The 22,219-nt window shown below is 34.5% G+C and overlaps 2 protein-coding genes across 7 annotated transcripts in view; one reads left to right on the top strand and one right to left on the bottom strand.

Moving 5' to 3' along the window:
* The window catches only part of LOC105255294 (fasciclin-1), a 232,184-nt gene that overhangs the window by 66,167 nt on the left and 143,798 nt on the right, over window positions 1-22,219 (bottom strand). The window contains exon 1 of one of the 6 annotated variants that reach the window (XM_025411776.1): window positions 19,287-19,722. The exons of the other annotated variants lie outside the window; for them this stretch is intronic. The gene's annotated coding sequence lies outside the window, so the exon portion shown is untranslated. Of the gene's footprint in view, window positions 1-19,286; window positions 19,723-22,219 lie in introns of those variants that run through there. 6 annotated transcript variants of the gene reach the window in all.
* Window positions 1,656-9,683, top strand: LOC112639017 (origin recognition complex subunit 3). The gene is made up of 14 exons (XM_025411777.1): window positions 1,656-1,823; window positions 4,910-5,041; window positions 5,183-5,303; window positions 5,474-5,631; window positions 5,706-5,863; window positions 5,985-6,093; window positions 6,187-6,351; window positions 6,419-6,616; window positions 6,898-7,014; window positions 7,136-7,423; window positions 7,753-7,986; window positions 8,574-8,693; window positions 9,198-9,259; window positions 9,498-9,683. The coding sequence occupies exons 1-14, from the start codon at window positions 1,800-1,802 to the stop codon at window positions 9,589-9,591; spliced, it is 1,980 nt and encodes a 659-aa protein (XP_025267562.1). The 5' UTR covers window positions 1,656-1,799; the 3' UTR covers window positions 9,592-9,683.

The raw sequence follows: 22,219 nt of genomic DNA, 5'->3' as shown, positions 1-22,219 counted from the left end.
TAATAATATTTTAAATATTTATCTCCGATATACATGTATATTCCATACGGAAGCAAAATTTTCGTTTTATTATCATACATTGCAAAATATTCTTTGGTCAGTAATTAATAATAATTTTTTTAGATTTGTATTATATTTTCTCCAAAGTATTTAATCAGCGTTATTTATTTAACATCAAATACATGTGTATATTTTACGGATAATTTATCCTATATAATAATAATATTTTAAATATTTATCTCCGATATACATGTATATTCCATACGGAAGCAAAATTTTTTTCAGCTCGTCGAGATTCGTAAGTCGGCGTGAAAATGCCAAGCACGTTCGAAAGTTGGTTAGGCGTCGACGAACAGCGATCGCATTATCGATCGAAGCGACGGTTTATCGAACGAATCGACGAATGGGGCTTTATTCGCGCGCCGACTGGATTTTTATAGCGCGTCTCTCTCCGCCGGAGCGCATTTTTCTTGTTACGCCGGAGAGTGCTTTATGCGACGTGATCGAGTCGCGGGAACGATCGTATGCCTCTCAGAGGGTAATATCTCCAAGCCTGGGGACTCGCGAGCGTTTTGTCCCAGCAGCCGAGCCTTTTCGCTCTTTCAACGAGGCGACCGAATGATTAAGCTGCCGATCGATTCGCATTTATTTTCTTCCCCGCGAGCCCCGCCTGTCCGCCCGTCGTGGCGATGCGAGGCACAGGTGCTACGAGGCGACCACAAAACGAGAACAACCCAAAGCTGCTTGCGCATCGATTTATGTCCCCCATTCCCCCTTATCCGCAGCCTCCACCTCTCGCGCGCGACGTCTCTACTCGTCTCTTCTGTCCGTTTTCGACGTATCCAAAATCCGACTTTCAAACATGCACGTCGGCTTCGTCTGATGAAGGCGAACCGCGCGTTGCTTTATTCGGGCTGTGATAGATGGTCTCGATACATGTATTGTACAGCTGGATATTTTTGTGCTTCATAAAGAAGAAATTCCTTTCAAATGTATCACAAAGAAATTAGGAACGTAAAAGTAGAAACATTTGTATAGATGAATATCTATATAATTAAGTAAGCGTATGATTAGAGGGGATTTAAAAGAAGAAATATTATTCGTTCAAATAATATTCCGATTGTATGTTGAAAATATCTATTTTAGAAAGATGCCTTGAATTTATCTTTATTTAAATATATCTTTATATCTAAATATATCTTTATTTTAGATAGATGCCTTAAATTTTAGAATTATTCGAACTCAATTTTTTGATGTTTCGAATCTAAGTTTATAAAGTCTTATATGAGGTAACTCTTCGAATTTTGAAATAAAATTGCATATAAAATATAATATTTTTTCTCAGCTATTATAGCTTTTATATCTTTTATATACATATATAGCTTTCTATTTATTTATATATTTATTTTATTAGAGTATATATTATCTTTTATAGAGTATATAAATCTGTATCATATGGAAACATATCAAAGTTTTATTTTTTAATAAACGAAATGCATTTATGACATATGCACATATGACATCTTATTCGCATCTGAATAATGTCGCAGAGAACAGCTGTTCAACGTCAGATGCTCTAGACTCTATCAGATGCTGTCATATGGCGCCAGCTAGCGGCACAAGCCGCTTTCCTTAATGCCAGTTGACTGTAACACGTTCGGTTACGTTACAGTCGTTTGCGCGTGGTCGCGTTGTGTGTTTCTCTGTGAGTGATTTGTTCCTCTTATTTGCGCTATTCGAGACGCGTATATTTAAGACAGACATATATTCGGCAGCTTTGTAACAGCACCGGTCGTAAAATGGAGAACGTTTCCGTGTCCAAGGTAAGTGATACGACGCATGCAACCTGTTGCTATCGCCTGCTTAACCTCAAAATGCATAGTCAACGTGCTGAACTGTTACTATGAATAATGATTTGTATATTTTCATTATTTGTCTTAAAAATTTAATGAAAAATGTTAATGTCTTTGTTGCGACTTTTTTGTACGCGTGTAATACTATTTTCACTTATATTATTAAAAAGAATTATATTTTATATATCTTTTTAAGTTGGAATTGATTATCTAATAGCTTATTGTGTAAAGTTGACAAAAAAATTATTGTATTTAACATTAACACATGTAAAATTTGTATATTGCACATCAAGGTAAATTACACATCAACAACTTATACAATAATTTTGTTTATATTTGCGATTTGCGATGTTTGTCATCTTCGTCACAATATATATACATCCAAAACTAAAGCTAAATTAATACAAAATTTTTGCTAAAATAAATTAAGGTTGCGAACATATAAGTAATTAATTTTACAAATAATAAATTAACAAAATTATAAATTATTCTTGTGGTTGCATCGTTATTTCCTCGAATAATTCTCCTTCTCTGTTTTTTCTTTATTTATATGACATTTGCTCAAAAATATAGTTCATTACACACACGCACTAATTATCAAAATATGAAAATTAACAATTTATTATATTTTATATAGAACTCTTAATATTATTCACATATGATACATAACTTTATTGTATATGCAATATACAATAAAACGCAAGAATCACAATTATACAAAATTGTAATCCATTCAGCATTGTAAAATCGCATGTCTGAATTTACACGACGCTATTAATATATTAAAATTTAATATTATTTATAATAACATTAGCTTTAAAATATATATTTATATTAATGAAATATTTACATATAATATGTAATATATTAATTTTTATAAAATGAATAATTAAAAGTTTAATCATTAAAAGATGTAGCAAATAATTTATTTTAAAAAGTAAAGTTATATAATCAAGATTTTACAAATATTAAAATTTAAAATACTTAATATTTAAACAAAAAATATTTATATATAATATGATATAATAATTACACAATGTTATTTAATGAGTAATACTCGCATTATAATAATTCATTGTAAAACTAAAGAGATCTGCAAAATGCAAGAATATATTATCGCTTTACCGAATCACAGGATGATTTTCATCGAATCACTCGTGTTTCAATGATCAATAATGTACTACAAATAACGCATTTATGACACGCGGTTCATAAATATTAATTTAGTATGGAATGAATATAATTCTCTTTGCGCGACATTATGTTAACACGAGACTAGTTGAGATGCGGTAATCGCGGAAGTTAATTAGTTGCGCAGGCTAACAGTCTCTGTTAGTACGAAATATAATCACGTTTGGCATCTCTTAGTACTTGTTACGATCGTGTCTAGAGAGATAATACACGACAACATACGAAGTATCTTGTAATGCTTCCTTCGTGTCTCGTGCGAATAATAAGTACTATTGTACATATTTAAATAACAGAATGTTGTAAAAATTTTTACGATGTGTTTAATATATATAACCATTATTGGGTTATCAAATATCTTAGAATTTATATTATATCAAGTAAATTTGACATTTAAATGGCAATTGCTGGGACGTATATATTATCTATTGATGTATTTATTTGAAATCGCGATTTTATTTATTTTGAATCGACAAAATGATGATATATTTTTGGATATTACATTTTGCGAATATTTACTTTTTAATTTTAACTTATACATGTCTCTCTATTCATTTATGTTATAATTAGAGCTGGTAAAATGCGTGCGTATATACTCATTAGTAACAGAGAAAATATTGCATAAATTCAAACATGGGATTTTCTAGTGTCGAGCGAATCATAATTTCATAATTGTTACTTTTGCATTCTCTTGTTATATAAATAAAGTTGTATTCGATTAAGGTCGGAATGTTACGTATCGCGTGATTATAATTAACCATTGTTTTCGCGAATGAGTATTATACGAATGATATGAAAGAGTAATAAACAAGAGAACAGAAGAAGGAACAGATGGTTCGAGGACACATGACAGAATAATCATGGAATGTATGAGCAATTTCATTATTATAAATATTATTAATTTATTATAATAAATAAAATTATGAGTAAAATTTAATTGCTTCCTAAACGTTAATGATTCATTTGAACAATTAACTTCGCGCGCACATAAAATACATTTTAATACTAAAATCAAAAAAGAAATATTTTTTTAATATACTTCATTTTTATACGTCAAACCAACATCACCTTGTTATTTTAATTTAAACGATAACTAATAAATCTGATATTAAGTAATGTATGTCGAGAATAATTCGGGAAACATTTTAATATCAAAAGAGATGGAGAGCAATTAATTATAATTAATATAATTTATAGAACGATAGATGTTAAAACGTTTTCGAATATTTTTTAAAGCTTATTTTGCGAACAAATTTAGAATTATGTCAATAATAAGAATTGGATAAAACAATTTCATCAAGTTGATAAAGTTAATTTATTTTACTGATATATTTAATTTATTTTACTGATATATTTAATTTATTTTACTGATATATTTAATTTATTTTACTGATAAAGTTAATTTATTTTGGTTTTTACTATATAATTACAATATTCTGTGTAGTCAACTGTGACAATTTAATATATATTTTTGAAATCTATTTACAACATTTTGGAAGCAAAAATGCTAGAATTATTATATTAAGCATTTTTGTTATTAATTTTCTATTAAATTTTCTATTTATAAAAGCAATAAATTTTAAAACAATAAATAATTATAAATAAATTGACATTTAATTATGTTATATATTCAAATTTTACTTCTCTCAATGGGAGATTAATGAAAGTCAATTTGCAAGAAAATTATTATCTTTTTTAATTATATACAATTTAATGTATAATAATTCTTATAATATATACGATAAAATTTAAAAGTGCGTGAAATTTTGAAGTGACAAAGACAATAATACAATAATATTGTTATTTTGCTAATGTGAGCAAATATTGCATACGTAATTAGAGCATAATATCAATTACGATTTTTTTAGGGTGTATTTGCTTACGAAGGTAGTTACAGAATTGGCAAGAGGAAAAGAAAAGTTAAATGCCCAGAATATTTTGATGAACCTTGGTATATTGCATATAGCGAAACTTGGAAATATATTGAACAAGCTGCAGAGGTACACTATATATATATATATATATATATATATATATACACTGTATATATATATATATATATATATCGTGCATTTAGTTTCATCTATAAATCTCAATTTAACAGACGCTAGAGTACCTAACAGAATGCGTTAATATTTCAGAATGTCAGAGCCAAAATGTTTCAACAGGTTATGTCCAATTTAGAGACTTTTGTGTCAAAAATAAAATCGAATCCATTAAATACAACATCCTATGAAATACCTACAGCTATTTTGTTAACAGGTGAAAACATATGTTAAACCCGCTACAATTTTTATGAAAGATTATACTTTTTTACATTTAATTCGTCTAATAATCTACCTAAGCTAAAATTTTATTTCGAATTATTAAGGAGTATTTTTTTCATTAGCGAATTTCGATAAATACAATTTACAAATAAATTAAAATTATAGGAGTTAATGTTCCCGATCACACGACCCTTTTCGATACAGCGATATCTAAGCTTAGCGAGATAACGTCACACGTAGCAATGCTATGGAGTAAAGACTGTAACAATTTGAAAAATATCATCGAAGATACTATATATCAATTTATTCAAAAATCGAAATCGGTTAGTTTGCAATAATAGTTACGTACAAGTTTTGCTTATTTCAATTTTCAAATATAAATCATTATTATTTGTAGGATGATGTTTCTCAATTGCGTAAAAGTCAATGCACTATGCGTGCCTTAAAAGAATGGTTTGTCGAATATGAGGATCCTGAAGATCCTTTGATCATAATTTTACCAGATTTCGAAAGCTTTTCCACTAACATTTTACACGATTTTATTTTGGTGTTAAGGTATGGTATATAATATTTTAATGTATCATGCAAGATATACTTGCATGATCAATAAATTATTTAAATTCACGCACGTGATAAACAATTGTGAAAGAAATTCTCTAATAAAAAATTTTCGCAGTTCATACAGAAATACATTGAAGTTCGTACTTATATTTGGTGTCGCGACAACATTACATATTGTACATAGATCACTGACATATGACGTCACATCCAAATTAGTAGTGCAGGCAAGTTAAGCAAAAATTCTTGCACAACACCGCTTATAATATTTTCATATTTTGTATTATATTTGCTATCCGCTCTCTCTCTCTCTCTTTTAGGTATTTCATACACAAACACAAGTCGAAGCACTATCCGATGTACTAGAGAACACTGTCTTCTCCTCAAAAATCCCATTCAAATTAATCGGTCGTGCGTTTCAATTACTGACCGATATTTTCTTGTTTTATGATTTTTCGGTTGATAATTTTTTACAAAATTTTAAGGTAACAAAAAATGAAAAAATCAATTCCTCGCAATACACTACTTGTAAATGTTTCATTTTTTTTTTAGATATGTATGATACAGCATTTTTACGGTAATAATATAAGCTCTCTGTGTTGTAAACCAAAAGACATTAAAGAAAGGATATCTGAGCTCACAGATGAAAACATCGCAAACATTAAAAATTTACCGTCTATTGCAAAATATTTGAAGACATCTAGCAAAGTAACGAATGGGAACGATAAACTTAGCGACAAAGAATTTAAAGTTCGTATTATTTACGAGAATTAAAAGGAGGCTATCTCAAAAATCATATATACTATCAATAACAAAGGAATATCTTTCAATTAATACATTAATATATATAATTGAGTTTATATATATTTTTGAAATTTTAATTTAACATTCTCATCAAGCTATTTAATAAAAAGAATAATTTTTTAATAAGGATTTTTTGAAATTTGTGTCCGAATAGAATTGTTATTGATGTATAATTTTGACTACATGTGCTCTTGAATTATTGCCTTTAAAAACTCAATTTCTTGTAGGAACTACTGGAATCGTTATTAATTAAATTTCACAAATTTATGAATCAATTTTTAATCATTTTAAGGTGTTTGCACTGCTTAGTTGCTCCATTACCAGGCGCACCAATGGGTAAACAGGTATAATGCTTTATCAATTTAAGACGAAATATGATATATATGTATTGATATATATTTAACATATATATTATACATATATCAGAAGTTGAAATGTCACAAAACAATATAAAAATCATTTTAGTTGCGAGAAGTTTACACCAAAGCGGTTTATACGAATAATCTCACAGAATCATGCGAATATAAAGAATGTTTGAAATTATTGGGATTTTTGTCGAAGGAGGAACTCCTCTCGAATCTCGAATCTATCATAAAGATCATTGAAGATTCCAAAGATCCGATGATTAAGAAAATTAAAACCAATCTCGACTCGCGCATCAATGCGATTCGAGAGGCTAGTTTAAGTGCCACAAAAGGATCTTTTGAAATAATCAGCGTGGAGGAAAAACTTAGTCGTATGCAGCTAAAGGAAGTATGTATGAATATCATTCTTTAATTTTTTACGCTCGAAAAATACCTTCGTGTCACGTTACATTACTTTTTACTGCTAAACTAATGTTTTCATATTAAATAATATCAAGCATGATAAAATACAAGTTTATTTTTTATCATACTTTATGTATAAATTAACCAGATTTTGCCATTTTACGTAAAGTTACGAAAGTAACTTCCTTTTCTCTCTTCGCTGCCGCAATCGAATGCAAATCAATATCTCGTACCCTAGAGATGAAGATTGTCAACAAAGTATGAACGCGGTGATTAGTGACTTTCGTTCAATTCTACCACGTGTCCTCTTTTCAGAAATTGCTTAAAATGAGTCAGCAGCAGTCGCGTTCCGCTTACAAACAGGCGCAACACGATTTAATCGATTATCTGGATCGAGAAGTCTTTTCCGTTCACCTGGTCGAGCCGAGTCGCGTTACGGCTCACGAGATATTCTGTTACAGCGACGGAAACCAGGCGAAGCACCACATCCGCGGCTCTTTGAGGGCCGCCATACACACGGGATTGAACGATCCGCAGATGTACCTGGATGTGAGTGGACAAGTTCGGCATGAATGGCTCGCGCGATTTCATTATTTCATTATTTTCCTCGCGTCATCGAACATATCGAGTATGCCTGAAAAATCGTTCGCGGAAAATTTGCAGTTGAAATTGAATCTTTAAATAATATGAATACGTCTATATAAATATATACGCGTTCGAAGCCTCGTGATTAATGCTCACGTATTAAATATTCAGCATAAAAACGACGAGAAAAGAGACGATATCATTTATCGATTTCATGCATTTTAAATTTTTGTTAAATCACTTGTGATTTGTGATTTGAAATTATTCAACCTTTAAATTTTTTACTTTTCAATATTATCGGTTCATATTTTTTTTTCTCTTGTTCCTTCTTCCGGGACTTTCGAATTGATATAGCGGAATTCGTTATTAATATGACACAAAAACTGCAAATCAGTTTTTAAGTACAGGCGATCTTTGGATTAATCGATTTCGCTGCAGGCTGTCGCGCTATTTAATCTTTCTTCATACGAGCCATTCATCGGCGACCGCTGAAAAAAATTACTCTCATCTCATTTTTCCGCGATGCAGTTAATTGGAAATGCATATTTCAGTGCGATTGCTGCAAATTGGAAAACGACGACGACATTCCGCGCACTCTGCCCGACCTGAGTATAATTTATAAGCTGCATTTGGAGTCCAGGAAGCTGATCAATATGTACGACTGGCTACAGGTAACAATCCCGGCCCGTGCTCATGTTTACAGGTTAATCCCTGTTACACTTACGGTCACGAACCCGGCGGACCGTCTCGTGATTTTAATCGCCGCCGCCACCGCCCCCGCCGCGAGCGATTCACGCAAGCACGTCATTGTAAGCAAGGCGCACACAAGGAGTGCCGAGTGCTTTATCGCCGGCCGGTTGTTAGCCGGTAAAATGCTTCTTGTGAAAATTGCGCCGGCGAAAACGTGCTCTAAGCTGAACGGTTCAACGACGCCGATCGCGAGAGAATTATTGGACGTTTAACATACTGAGAGATTAAGACTTTTTTTCGTAATAAATTTTTTTTTCTTCATTATTAAGTTCTTTTTGATAAGAAATTCAAGAGCTTTGTATTTCTCACGGTCTTTAAGTTTTTGTCGTTTGAAATATACTTTGACATTTTCGAAATGTTAAATTATTCCCCATTTTGATTGCGTATTTTTAGTTTTATTGTTAAGATGCAATATATTCTTTTAGGCGTTCCTGACAATCATAGATCCGCAAGCTCAGGAACAGCGCGATGTGGATCCGCAGCTGCAGTATCCTTTACAAAAGTTTCCGCGCGAGAAGCAACCCTCGCGTTCAAAGTGATCGACTCTCGTCGTGATTTGTATTATCTACGTTGTCTTTGAAATTCATATCATGCCTCCTAACGCGCGAATCCTACTCCGTAGACGTAACTTTAGCGAATTAGATGCCTCCTAGTTTGAATAATTCGCACGTATTATCTCGCATTTCATCACGTAGTAACTTATCCTTAACGGAGAGAATTCACAGAGCTCGGTTTACTCAAGCGGTTGCCGCCTTGCAGTTCCTCGGTTTCATCAAGACTTCACGAAGGAAGACGGATCATGTAAAACGCCTTACGTAATAACAATATTGCATGTTGATAGTTTGTCTTGTTTGTTCATACAACTTGTTATGCGTGGTAAAAACATATTTTCGAAATATTTTATTTTGTATCATTTATATGAGAATGAATAAAATAGTATTTTAAAATATAAATGAATCTCTTTTTCTTCGAAGCGCAATCTCATGTATATCTCGCAATTTAAATATTTATTCACTTTCAAAATTCAAAGATGTTGACACTACTTAATAATTAATAATTTTTAATTTTTGATTTTAATTATAAATAAAGATGTAAAAATTGCATGCACACACACAATGATTTAATATACATAAAAGATATTGATGCTTGAATGAATTTTATGGACTTTATGAATTAAAAAAATTAAACCTGGATTTATGGATTCGACTGAATGTCCTAGATCATACAGATCGTACATCTTAATGACATATTTTTTATCATTTTCACGATAATGACGTGATTGAAGACGCGTATCTTGTGTATTTATTTTAATCTTCGTTTTTTAAAATCGAAAAGATGACGGAAGTTATTATAGTTATAGTTATAGTTATCAGGTTCCTAGTGGAATAATTTAACGACTTGCACATATATCGATGATCGCGCGTTCCGTATTTGCATAAATTTTCGCCCGTCGTGATCTTGAAATATTTAAAATCCCGAAGCAAATCGACGTGCAATTTTTCTTTCGTTTCTTTTCTTCGGCTCTCAAAAAATCCGCAATATCGATTACACTGTCTTTGTGGCGGCGTCGAGCGTGCCACGCGTTCCACAGAGATGTGAAAAAAATTCGGCCGAGAGCGCACGGCAATCGTTTCCGCATTTTAACGTGGACGAATATCGATTAATCGGATTCCGTCGACGGCCTTTTTTCTCGCCCAGCGACACGATTGAAAGTTAACATTCCAAGCGACAATTTTTAATCTTTCGTTCGATGATGGATGAAATTTATTTGTCAAAATTTAACGGTAATGCCTTTCTAAAAAAAATTTTTTTAAAATAAAATTAAGATCAATATTCCAGAGGGGGAATTAAAAGTAAAATCCAATTGTAGATGACGAATGATTTATGCTTTTGAAGCTTACGAAAGTTTACGCAGTTATGTTAATATTATCCGCTTATCTCTCTAGTCCACATCAAAGTTACCTATTTCTATTATATTCGTGACGACATTATCGGTCCTCGTTACACGTCATGTCCTCGCGAACAATCCCCGCGTTACAATCCATTGTCACGAGTATCGTGACGTAGCACATTCACAGTACAGATCCACGGGGATAATGTTCGGACAAAGCCAGACGTAGATTGCCTCCGCATTTCTCTCTCTCTCTCTCTCCCCCTTCCCCTCTCTTCCCCCCCTCTCTCTCTCTTTCGGTTAATCATAGAACAATCCCGGATTCAAAGGATAGTGACGATGCACAGGCAAGGATTTAGTAAAGGTTACCGTCCATGCATCGATTGGAAGGGATGCTCCTGATGCACAGAGTACGTTAACCCTTGGCTCGCCTTTGACCCTTGCCGAGAAAGGACAAGGGATGTGGAAAGGTACAGAAAGGGGTGAGCTTGGATAGCATCCTCCGTTGTGCAGGAAGGTTCAAGGATATAGGGTAACTTCGGTGTCAAAGGAGCAGTATTGTGAAATTTCCTGAGAGAATCTTTCGTATCGCGTTCGTAGACATGGATCTGCCTACGGTACTTAATTTTTAAATTTAAGAAATCGAAGAAAAAAACAATTTTAGGATCTAGTTGAACTTTAAAAATACACTATTTTAAAATTATATGCTATCGGGAAATTAATTATTCGAATACAAAAATCCTATGATTCGCGTATTAAAAACGGCTGGACGTGATACTCGATTTTTAAAATATTGGAGAAACTCTCTAAAATCCTAAAATAGATAAGTTGGGTATAATATGCTAAAATATAGGATTCAAAGAATATTATAAGATTTGAACTTGCCAACAATTAAAGATGCAAAGACTTTTTAGAGATCTCTTATGATATTTCGTATCACACACATAAAGAACATCGGAACACAATAATTTCGATATCAAAGGAAATGAAAGTTCCGAGAGTCGGGTATTCTGAGGACGTTGTTCTATTGGCCTTCGCGGAGGACTTTGGCTCGTATGCAGATGAATGGAGATACGAGGCAACCGAGCTTGCATATCCACTTTGCCTTTCACGATGAACGCAACGCGGGATCGGGTGATATCGATTCGACGCGTTCCCGAAGGTCTCGCTTGGATTGATGGCTATCTTACTTCAAATGGACCGACGCGGCGGGATGGTATGACGAGATATGGCTGCGTTTCAGAGATTGTGCATTGATAAGTAAAACAGCTCTCTATGAGATTAGACGAATTATGGAAATAATTTTTTGTTCGAATCAGTTTAAACAAATTTGCTTCTTCCCTGCAAATCTATTTTTAGGACTAGTCTTAGTGAAATAAAGACGTCAAATTGTGCTAAAGAATTTTCTGATTAAGATTGAGCTCTCGGCGCCATCCTATATATTTGCCACGTAGCTTACATACGAGATAGTGAATTAAGTGTCTTACGAGAAGATAAATTTTCAAGAGAAAAGTTTTGTTTCAATAACGCCAAATCTGTTTTCGCACTTTCTATCTTTCTCGCGTCGCGTTCCGATCCTTATCCGCGTCCCGCATCGATCCTCGCGCTTCCACATGCCCGAAGAAAATCCATTTGCAAGAAAAATCTATGAGGGAGGTCCACTTCTCCAACTCGAGCAAAGTGCAGATACGCGGCGAGAATCAGTTTTCCGGGTCGGGGCTGCCTGAACTCTCGTAACCTTCGTGCTCAATCGACGGCGCGACCCCGATATCCTTTCGGCATCCTCTTTAACTTGTCGCTATCGTTATATCGGATCTGTTCGGCGACGGTCGACGGAGAAACGAAGTCTATTCTTTATCCGGCTGTGCATGCACGCGCGAGACCGACTTGTATATTTCTCGAATACGATTGCAACGATTTCTCTCCGAGCACATAGCTCTTCCGGCGAAACAAAACCAACCAAACTTTATTCTGTTTCGCGCTGCGAAAAGCCTTTTCTCCGTCATTTTTGAAAAATTACTTAGCCACTCTGCGTTATAGAAATGAATCAAGAGTAAGATAAGTTTGATAAGTATTTATGTAACGATTCAATTGCTTTCTTGTAAAAACACTGTAAAAAAAAGTATGTAAAATTACACATAAAAATCAGTGTAACAATTACGTTATTTATAACGGAAATATATAAATCATGTACTTTTACAAAAATTAGTTTTTTTTACTCTTTATTGTATAAATATTCGTTTATATTTGATGAGAAATTACAAAGTGAAAAGTGTAATTTTTGGATTTTATGTAAATGTACAATTTTTTGTAACATTTACATATAAAATTTAAAAATTACACTTAATAAACGAATATTTACACAATAAAGAGTAAAATAACTAATTTTTGTAAAAGTACATGAATTTATATATTTTCGTTATAAATAGCGTAATTGTTACACTAATTATGTATGTAATTTTAAATTAAATTTAATATGTGAAATTGTATAAATACATATACAAAATGTATTATTACATAAACATTTCTAGAAATCTGCTTCTAATTTAAATTTATTAGTACAAGATGCTTACTTATTTAAGATAATAATTTTATCTATGAAATGTAAATTTACTAATGTATGTAAATATACACCTTTAATAGTTGGTCTCAATATTACCCACTATAATAGTTGTAAATTTACACAAAAATTTTTTACATATGTACCTTTGAGATGGAAGATCGATTTAAAAATTCGACTCAATTTTTTCATCACGTCAAATTTCGCTTGACTTTGAGAATTTAGAAAAATATTTACTCCTGGCCAATTTTTTCGCTTGACTGAGAATTTAAAAAAATATTTACTCCTGGCCAATTTTTTCGATTTTATAACTTTTTAAAATTTTCATCGAAGGGATGACATCGCGTGTACGTATACATGTGGACGCGAACGTTTCTGTTTCGACGTGATGTAATTTAAAATCAATGTGATATTCGATATCGATAAAACGATTGGCGAGTAGATAGATGACGCGCATTACGATGTCGTCGACGCGTTCGCCGCGGTTTTCACAAGTACCTACAATTACCAATTATAATAGCGCGCCGACTAATTAGTAAACAGTAGTAATAACAACGCGCGTTTATCGATCAGCGACCTGGGAACCGACCGCATCGCTCGCTAATAATCGTCAGTTTCGGCCGTTCCCTCGTTTGCCGGGTGACCGCTCGCGGATTCTCCTTCTCGTTAGACAAAAGCTATATATTGGAGCTAGATATTTCGAGGTTTCGTGAAAGAAAAATAAAATGTTGATTAAGAGAGAATTTTTTCCTCATATTTTTAATTCATCTTCGTCGCTATAGATCCATAAATTGTAAATATTTCAAGCGAATATATTTACATCAATATAATGTAAGATACAAAGTATCATTCCCTCCAAGCCAAATAAATAAAAGCTGGTATTTTGAGGTTTTATGAAAGAAAAATAGAATGTTGTCAAGAGAGAATTTTTTTTCCGTTATTGCAGCATTTAAGTAGCGTATCGTTTTTCTTTATGCGGCTCTCTATTTGCGAATTCGAATATCCGAACATTCGATATATGCAATATTCTTCTTCGCATTTCAAAGACAAATGTGTGTCGGATAAAATCTCTTTTTATATATCCATTAATATTATTTCGATAATTTTCTCATATCCTTTTTCTGATTTATTCTTTCCGAAGAATTATATAGTTTTACTCCGATAATGTAAATTCACGAATATTCGAGGATTAATATACATCTCTTGCGGAGAGCAATCTGTGCGTCATAGCGCTTTTATCTTCAAATACAACGACACACACACACACACACATCTCTTCGGAGATCCGCGAATACCGTAGAAAACTACCCTCGGGTATCTCGGAATTTCTCGGCGCAGATGACTACATTTCCCATGGGAGACGGTCTTCCTTCTCGGACTTATTTTCGTGCAAGATGAAAGGAAGCGTTTGCGGTGGTCACAGAGTGTCGCGAGGAGAGGGAGGTACTCTCGAATCCTTAGAGGTCTCTACAAGTCGTCCTCCGACACGGAAATCAATCTCGACAGCTTCTCGCATCAATCTCGCATCGCACCTGAAGCGCCCAATCACGTCCGCGCGGGGTGTCCGCTGTTCGTCCATTTGGGAAAAAAGTTCGCCTCGAAAATCCTCGTGAGGCACGAGAGAATAGCCGACGACGAGAAGCAAGAGGGACGATACCTTCGCCTGCGATCGCTCGCCCGGATGAGCGGTTGAGTATATTGGTTCCCGATAGATGGACCGGCCATCGAACAAATTTTTTACCACGGAAGAAGCACGTCGTGAACGTCACTTAGAATTCGAAATATCGATTTTACAACATTTGGAAGATAATTTGCGCATCTAAAATATAAAATTCTTCTCTATGGGGATTGATAAAAAATCTATGAATACAAAGTAATGAATGCAAATTAGCGCGCTTCAAAGGGAAAGCTCAAGAATTGCCCAATGCATTGAACTTTTGCTCGATAATTATCGATCACAGTCATAGAATGAGAGGAAAGGAGATTGGATGTGACTTCTGATAGGACGCCATAACTATTACGTGGTAAGAGGATTGGAAGCTCATTTTGCACGAGCTTCGATAGCTCCATCGAGAGGCAATCATATGATAGAATTTATCATGAATAGCCCATCAAAGATAGCCGCGAAATTCATTTGCAACGTACGCTCGATATTTGGTAACGCGAACGAAACTACCTATTTGAATTTATAAATGTATTAAACTGCATAAATAAATGGATTACGTAGGAACATAATTTATAAATAATTAAAGTGAAAAATTGATGTTGTTACGTAAAAATGTGATTCATAAATGTGACAATTTAAAGACTTTATTCTATTTCATATGTAATTTTTTATCTTGTAATATCCTCCTTTATTAAAACCTCGTATATGACGTGTAATTAAATGTAACGCTACGAGGTAAAACAGTCCGACGATATTAATGGCAATATTATGAATTTGTCCTACTTTGATAAAGTCGCTGGATCAATCTACTCTCTTCCTCTCTCTCTCTCTCTCTCTCTCTCCCTCTCTAATCCATCATATAAAATTAATAAGTCTCGATGCAACACAAATGCAAATGAATGGTGCAACGTAATTAAAAATCGATGCTGTCATCAGAACTCGGGTCAAAATAGATTCGTAATATTACTAACCGCGCCAATTAATGTCAACCGCTCGTAAATTGTGTTGCGTTTTATCGTGACTCTTTGCAATGCTCAATTAAATTTTCGCGGACGTGCGAATAAATTGTTGGCAACATAAAAATATATACGCCGAAATGTATGCCGTAATTTGCAACCAACGTATATTTTTCGCCCGTCCGTTCGCCTGCGCAATTCATATTTAAATATCAAAAAATATCCGTGTTGAAACTTTCATATTGCATGTATCCGTGAGATGTATGTATACGTGTTGAATCCTTTATTTATACACATTTTTTTTAACAAAAATATAGTCGTAGTTTACAACGCGATAAGCGCGATATTTCTTTAATAATCACAATTTATTTCCACATAGTTCGCGTATTTACACAAAAGGGTTAAATCCGCCGTACTCTTCGGACGAAGAATAAACATATCAGTCACGACGATTACGCGTTATCTCGGATGGAGGGAGAGGGGAAGCGTTTCATTGCCGTAAATCCTGATAGAAGCCCCTGCGCTTCTGAACCTGACCCCTCGCTTGTCGTCACCCTCCGCGAACGCGTTATTGCGATTGAGTGCAGCCAACTACACTCGTGCTGAACATCGATCCTCGAGCGTGTCAGAAGCCTCGACATTAATGCACGTTGTCGCGCGTAATTATGGGTCAGAATCGAGTAATCCTACAGGATAATGTAGCGTGAGCCGCGAGAAGAGTATTTTGTGGAATCCATTCGTCGCAAGAGGATCACTGACGAGCGGGCAAAAATTATCGACCTATTATCGGATAAAGCCAGAGACTATATATCCCGGGATCATTATTTTTCAGCAGAATTTCAGCAACATAAATAGCAACGGTCCGAAATAATTTCGCGTTATTGCGCAAAGCCCGATGTTATCATGCGAGTCGAATAATTTCCCATTTAATTTCGGGCAGATTTGTGCACGTGTCAAGGCTAGAGCGTTTATCACAGTCGCATTCGTACACGCTGATGAGATTCCGTGAGTCCTGTCACACGATAATTCTCGCGAAATAATAATATGCAGAAATTTCAGCATCAGTGTGCAAAATACAGAAATAATCCTTACTATACGTATATTATAATGCAAGATATTATCGTCGTTTATTTGCATTGTTTTCAGAGTCACTGCGTTAGTCGCGGATAGAATATTGCGGTATAAAGCACACTCGTTCGAATTCACATGTAATAATCGATGTGGAAATCGTATCGTAAGGCAGAAATTATAACTATTAATATTATATTTAGTTCTAATTATACACAGAGAAAAATCTACTGCTAAGAAAAGCGATTACTCAGTTTATTTTTCTTTTTTTAAGTAATAGTTTTCTTCCGCAAAGAATATATTCTTGATAATAGTCTTAAAATATACTCATCACAAGTGTTGGAAAATCTCATTATCATGTACTCAAAAGAAGAATTTATTTTCTCTTCAAGAATATTGTAAAGTTGTATCAAAGAAAAATCAAACTTACTTTACGTCAACTCTTGTAAGTAAACCAAATTTTTGTTTTAATTTAATATTCTTAAAACTGAAATACTGCACTTATTAAAATTCGGAATATATTCAATTCAATTTAATGCTTGTGGTGAACTTGTGATATATTTGCGGATATACAAACTTATAATATTCTTAAAATAAATAATATTTACTTGAATACAGTATACATTTTTCTCTGCGCATAACTAATAAAATCATTTGTTATTTTTGTTAATCCTTGGAGTTCTCAATTCAAAAAATCTCCAATCTCCTTACACAAGTGTTTATGTACTTTATTCATATCATCTGTTAATTTTATCGTTTAGAGATTTAATAAAAAAATTAAAATTGATAAAAATTTAATAATAATAAATAATAACATTTATGATATATATATGCGATATAAATAAAGTTTCTCTCTCTCTTTCTTTTTCTGAAAAACCGACCATATCTTGTCTCCAATCACGAGTGGGGTAAGTTTTCCCGCTGTGCGCAAGTAATTCACAATTGGCTCTGCTAATTCCCCGCGCGCGGGCCTTTTCGGCTAATTTCAATTAGGGATAATTGATTGCTTTACACCCGTCATTCGTCCTCGGCCCATCCTCTTTGTCCGCGCTCGACAGAGGACCACTTCGCGACGGAGACATTCGTCGAGATCGAAAGGCCGAGTGAGACATCGCGGAGCGAGAAAGAGAGAGAACGCTTGTGGGTGGAGTAGGGTACGATATCTCCTTCAACAATCGAGGGTCCGAGAACGCGGAAGCAGGGTAAGAGGGGGGAATTTAATCGCATGCGGTCCATTCCTATTCAACCATTCGATCCAACTACCATTGCAGTCAGCTACCGTGAAGGATATCGCTCCTCTAATTGTTGACCATCGATCACTCAATGATCGAGGAAGCGCGAAAAGACGGAAGATTAACATGCTTTCGATTAATTCAGGACTCTTTTGTCACGATTCTTTAAAGGTTTAAAATCTTCCAAAACAAACGCAAGTATTTTTTAAAGATTTCAAAATGTTCAAATATTCAAACAGCCACTCGCACAGTCAGATGTCATCGAGCGACGAGTTTCTATATCCGACTGCGACACCCCTTCTCGTTAAAGCCCGCGGCAGTCTCACGATTGCGATGAAGAAAATGTTTGCGCGAAACAAGGAATTAAGGGGGGCGTCGCCGCTTTATGCGAAAACTCCCTCCTCTCGCACGTGCGAGGTCTCTTCTCGCCTTAGGCAAGAAAAGGGAAGATTGCTTTGACTTGGCACAGCCGAACAAAATTTTATCCCGATAAGAGATAAATATAAGGAGAGAATTTTTTATAAATATTTTTATATATTTAAATTTCTTTTATAATCTTGCCCTTTTTATATGTTTTTAATCCAGTCTTATTCTATAATAATCGCAAACTTTTCTCGACTCTGTTAATCTGTCACTAATTCATGAGAAATCATATGCAAATATATCGCATAATTAAGCATTAATTTATTGTCAATTTCTTGTTTTAATTGTATTGTTTTAATTTTGAGATTATTGTTTGCGAAATAGGTTTAACAAATAATCAAAAAGATACAATTATTATGCGCAGTTCTGTGACTGAATCGTAGTTTACTTGATTGGTTTTTGTATTTTAAAAATTACTGCTTGAAATAAAAAATTCTTTAATGTTTTTATTATTTAATTTATCGAGAACTTTTTTGTGTTATAGAATTCTGCGAGTGTCGGGGCATATGTATATATTTAGTTTTTAATCAATTTATAAGAATTTCAAAAAAGATAGAAAAAGAATATCTTACATATGTCACACATATATTATACAATGATGTAATTATCGCGAAGACAAGTAAATATTCAATTTTACAAATTTAATTTACAAATAATAATAAGTATTTAAACACTTATACAAAACATTTGATAATTTAAACAATTATAGATTTCTTACCTCGTGATTGCTCATTCAATGTTCCCTCGATACGTCTTTTTCTCCCTTGTTTATCCTTTGCTCCTTCATGGCACTCACTCGCGAAAACACAATTAATTACAATCACGCGCTTCTACGTAATACTCTCGACGCAATTAATCTTACATTTTATTTGATATCGCAACGGAAAAACATTAAATAAAATTTACGCGAACATTATAATCACATTTATCACGTTTATCTTTCTTACTAACGAATAATGCACGAGTACATTTGAGATAATTTTACTATAATCTTACTTTTAATTAATTAATCACGCGCGTGATAACCGCTAATTGTAATCGTAAAGAATGAACGCGTTTTATATCTCCGAATATTTATCGCGATCGTGCTTTGGGAGATAATACGACGACACACGGAAAGCACGTTCTACTCATTCGAGTTCGACCGCGCGACTGACACCGTACGTAAACAATAGCGCGGTACACGGCACAAGAATTCGATAGCGTAGTAGGATCGTTGGTATGTAAACAATAGCGGTACGAGAATTCGGCCTTGTAATAGAATCAACTCAGCGCGCTTAAATTATATTTTGTTTTCTTTATACATAATGTAATCTTTATTGTAATCTTTATACTTAAAATTTACATAATATTATCGTGAATATTACTTCACGATATTAATGCGTAAAAATCTAATTTCGTAATGAGATGCAGCAAATCAATTCATTGTATTATTTATTCTTATAAATTGCTATATATAGAGTATATGTCACGAAATAAGTATTATAATAAGAAAGTTTTCCAAACATCAAGTAATAAAATATTTGAATTTCGTTTTTTATTTCAAGCAGTAGTTTTTGAGAGACAAGTATAAAGCTGTGCGATCATATATATATATTACATTTAAATGATGATTTATTCATGAACTGCGCACATGGTAATATTAATAATTGAGCAATTTTGATTTATCAAGTTTATCTTGCGAGAAATAATTTTGGGATTAGAATAATAAATTAAATGGATAATAAATTAATTGCGCAATATATATCGAAATTTTTGCAGCGAGAGGAAAAAATAGACGACTTTTTTTTACATTATCTTACGTATTATCTACTTGTTATCTACTTGTATACTCGTTTTATTTATCGTGCACTTCTCTTAATCCTCCTCTTCGTCCTATTCCTCTTTTCTCGTTCGAAGTGCGGCGGCGGAGGTTTTATTTATACGATGCCACCCGTTATTGCCGTTTCGTGCCATTGGGACGCGCGGAAGAGGGTTGGTGGCCTTCATTAGGTCTTCTTCGTATTTAATCCAACTTGAATGCCAGTGTCGTGGAATGGGAATAGGGCTGTATTTCATTCTCGCAGAATGCCCCTCGGGGTATTTTGTAACCATCCAAGCCACGCGGACCAATTCGAGTCACTGACGGATAAGCGTCGTTCTCTTGCGCGCGATGCGGTTTCGTCTCGTACCTGATTAATTAAAGCCGGACGCGCGCGATACTCCGCGGAATTTCGAATGCTCGCAGCGTGTGTATAAGGGGATGAATTCTTTAGCGAGCTTAAAAAAGCGACGACCGTAAGTTATCGAGCGCGAACATCCGTGCCGTATCAGCGCCAGCGATAATAAATGCGCGGGCAGATTTCTCGCGAAAATGTAACCAATTTATTCTCGTCGCGACATACGAATGCGACGTCGGGCCTCCGCGCGTCGTGGCCGCGATGGTATCGTTTGGCTTTCCGGGCACGCGAAAAAAAATGTTTCGACATAATTACGTCGTTCCGAGGGCGAATCATCGCCGAGAAGGTGTAATGAGGCACCAGCTGTTTCCTCGCGCGGTCACGAATGCGCGCCACCGGACTCGTTACATAAATAATTTCTCTTTATTCAGGTAATTGCTTTTTATTCAGATGATTTGTTGAAAGAGTTTTTAAAGTTTCGCTGTTTCTATGGGCTTTCGGTGCCACGCTATGCGCGCAGGTTCTTCTCTCTTTAAGAAAATAATGACCTAAATTAGAGAAGGATTTATTACACGTTCGTAAAAGGGTCACATCGAAAGATCAAAGCGCGCATTATCAAAATCATTATATGGACGATAATTATGCGCGCGTGCAAAGGGTAATTAGGTTGCGCATATCGCGAGGTAATATTTAAAAAATGACTTTTTTGCGCGCGCAATAACTGTGGAATTCGCGGCGCGTATCGGCCGGCTAGTTTTTATTATAACATAAAGTACGCACGGCCATGTCTGTAACAACCGGCATATGAAAGCAATTAGGAAGAAGTTTACGAGTGGCGCGAGGGTCTCGACGAGGGCGTTCCTTAAAAAGATTTTAATTACAACCTATAAACGCGACGGGCGGTCGCATTTAAGTCTCGTTTCATTATCGCGCCGAGCCTCGCAATCCTTTAACCGTCTTGACATTTATATATGACATAATTATGATTTTTCTGACATGGCAACGCGCCCTCGACAACTGGAAAGTGTCGGGAGCAACCGCTTTTTTTGCGCTTCGCGCCGTCATCTTTTCCCGATGTCGAGACGAATCCTCGTTTCTCTCGACGAGGAAAATGCATCCTACTCGTTTTACTCGGCGCGAAAAAGCAGATGCGCGCATTTGAAAAATTATTATGCGAGATGATTCATCCGGTGGTCTTATCTTAATTGGTTTAAACTCAGCGGCGAGACCGCCGCCGCCACGAGGAGCAGATTGGAATTTCTGGTGGCGCATGCACGATTATGCCGGTAGCGTACACGCGATAAAACGTTGCGGAATTAAACGAGATTAAAATCTCTAGGGATTACCAGCCACATCAAAGCGGCTCTTTCTTTTTGCGACTCGTGTATATTCAAATCTGTCGGAATTTTAATCTTTCGCTTTCTTTAATGAGAACATGCGGAAAAAACTGAATAATATACTGGACCGAATATTACAAAAAGTCGAATAAAAT

This window comes from Camponotus floridanus, unplaced genomic scaffold (genome assembly GCF_003227725.1).
Source record: "Camponotus floridanus strain SB8 unplaced genomic scaffold, Cflo_v7.5 scaffold43, whole genome shotgun sequence".
Taxonomy (NCBI): Eukaryota; Metazoa; Arthropoda; class Insecta; order Hymenoptera; family Formicidae; genus Camponotus; species Camponotus floridanus.
Note: the sequence above shows the minus strand (reverse complement) of the source record. Positions and strands in the feature narration are given on the sequence as shown.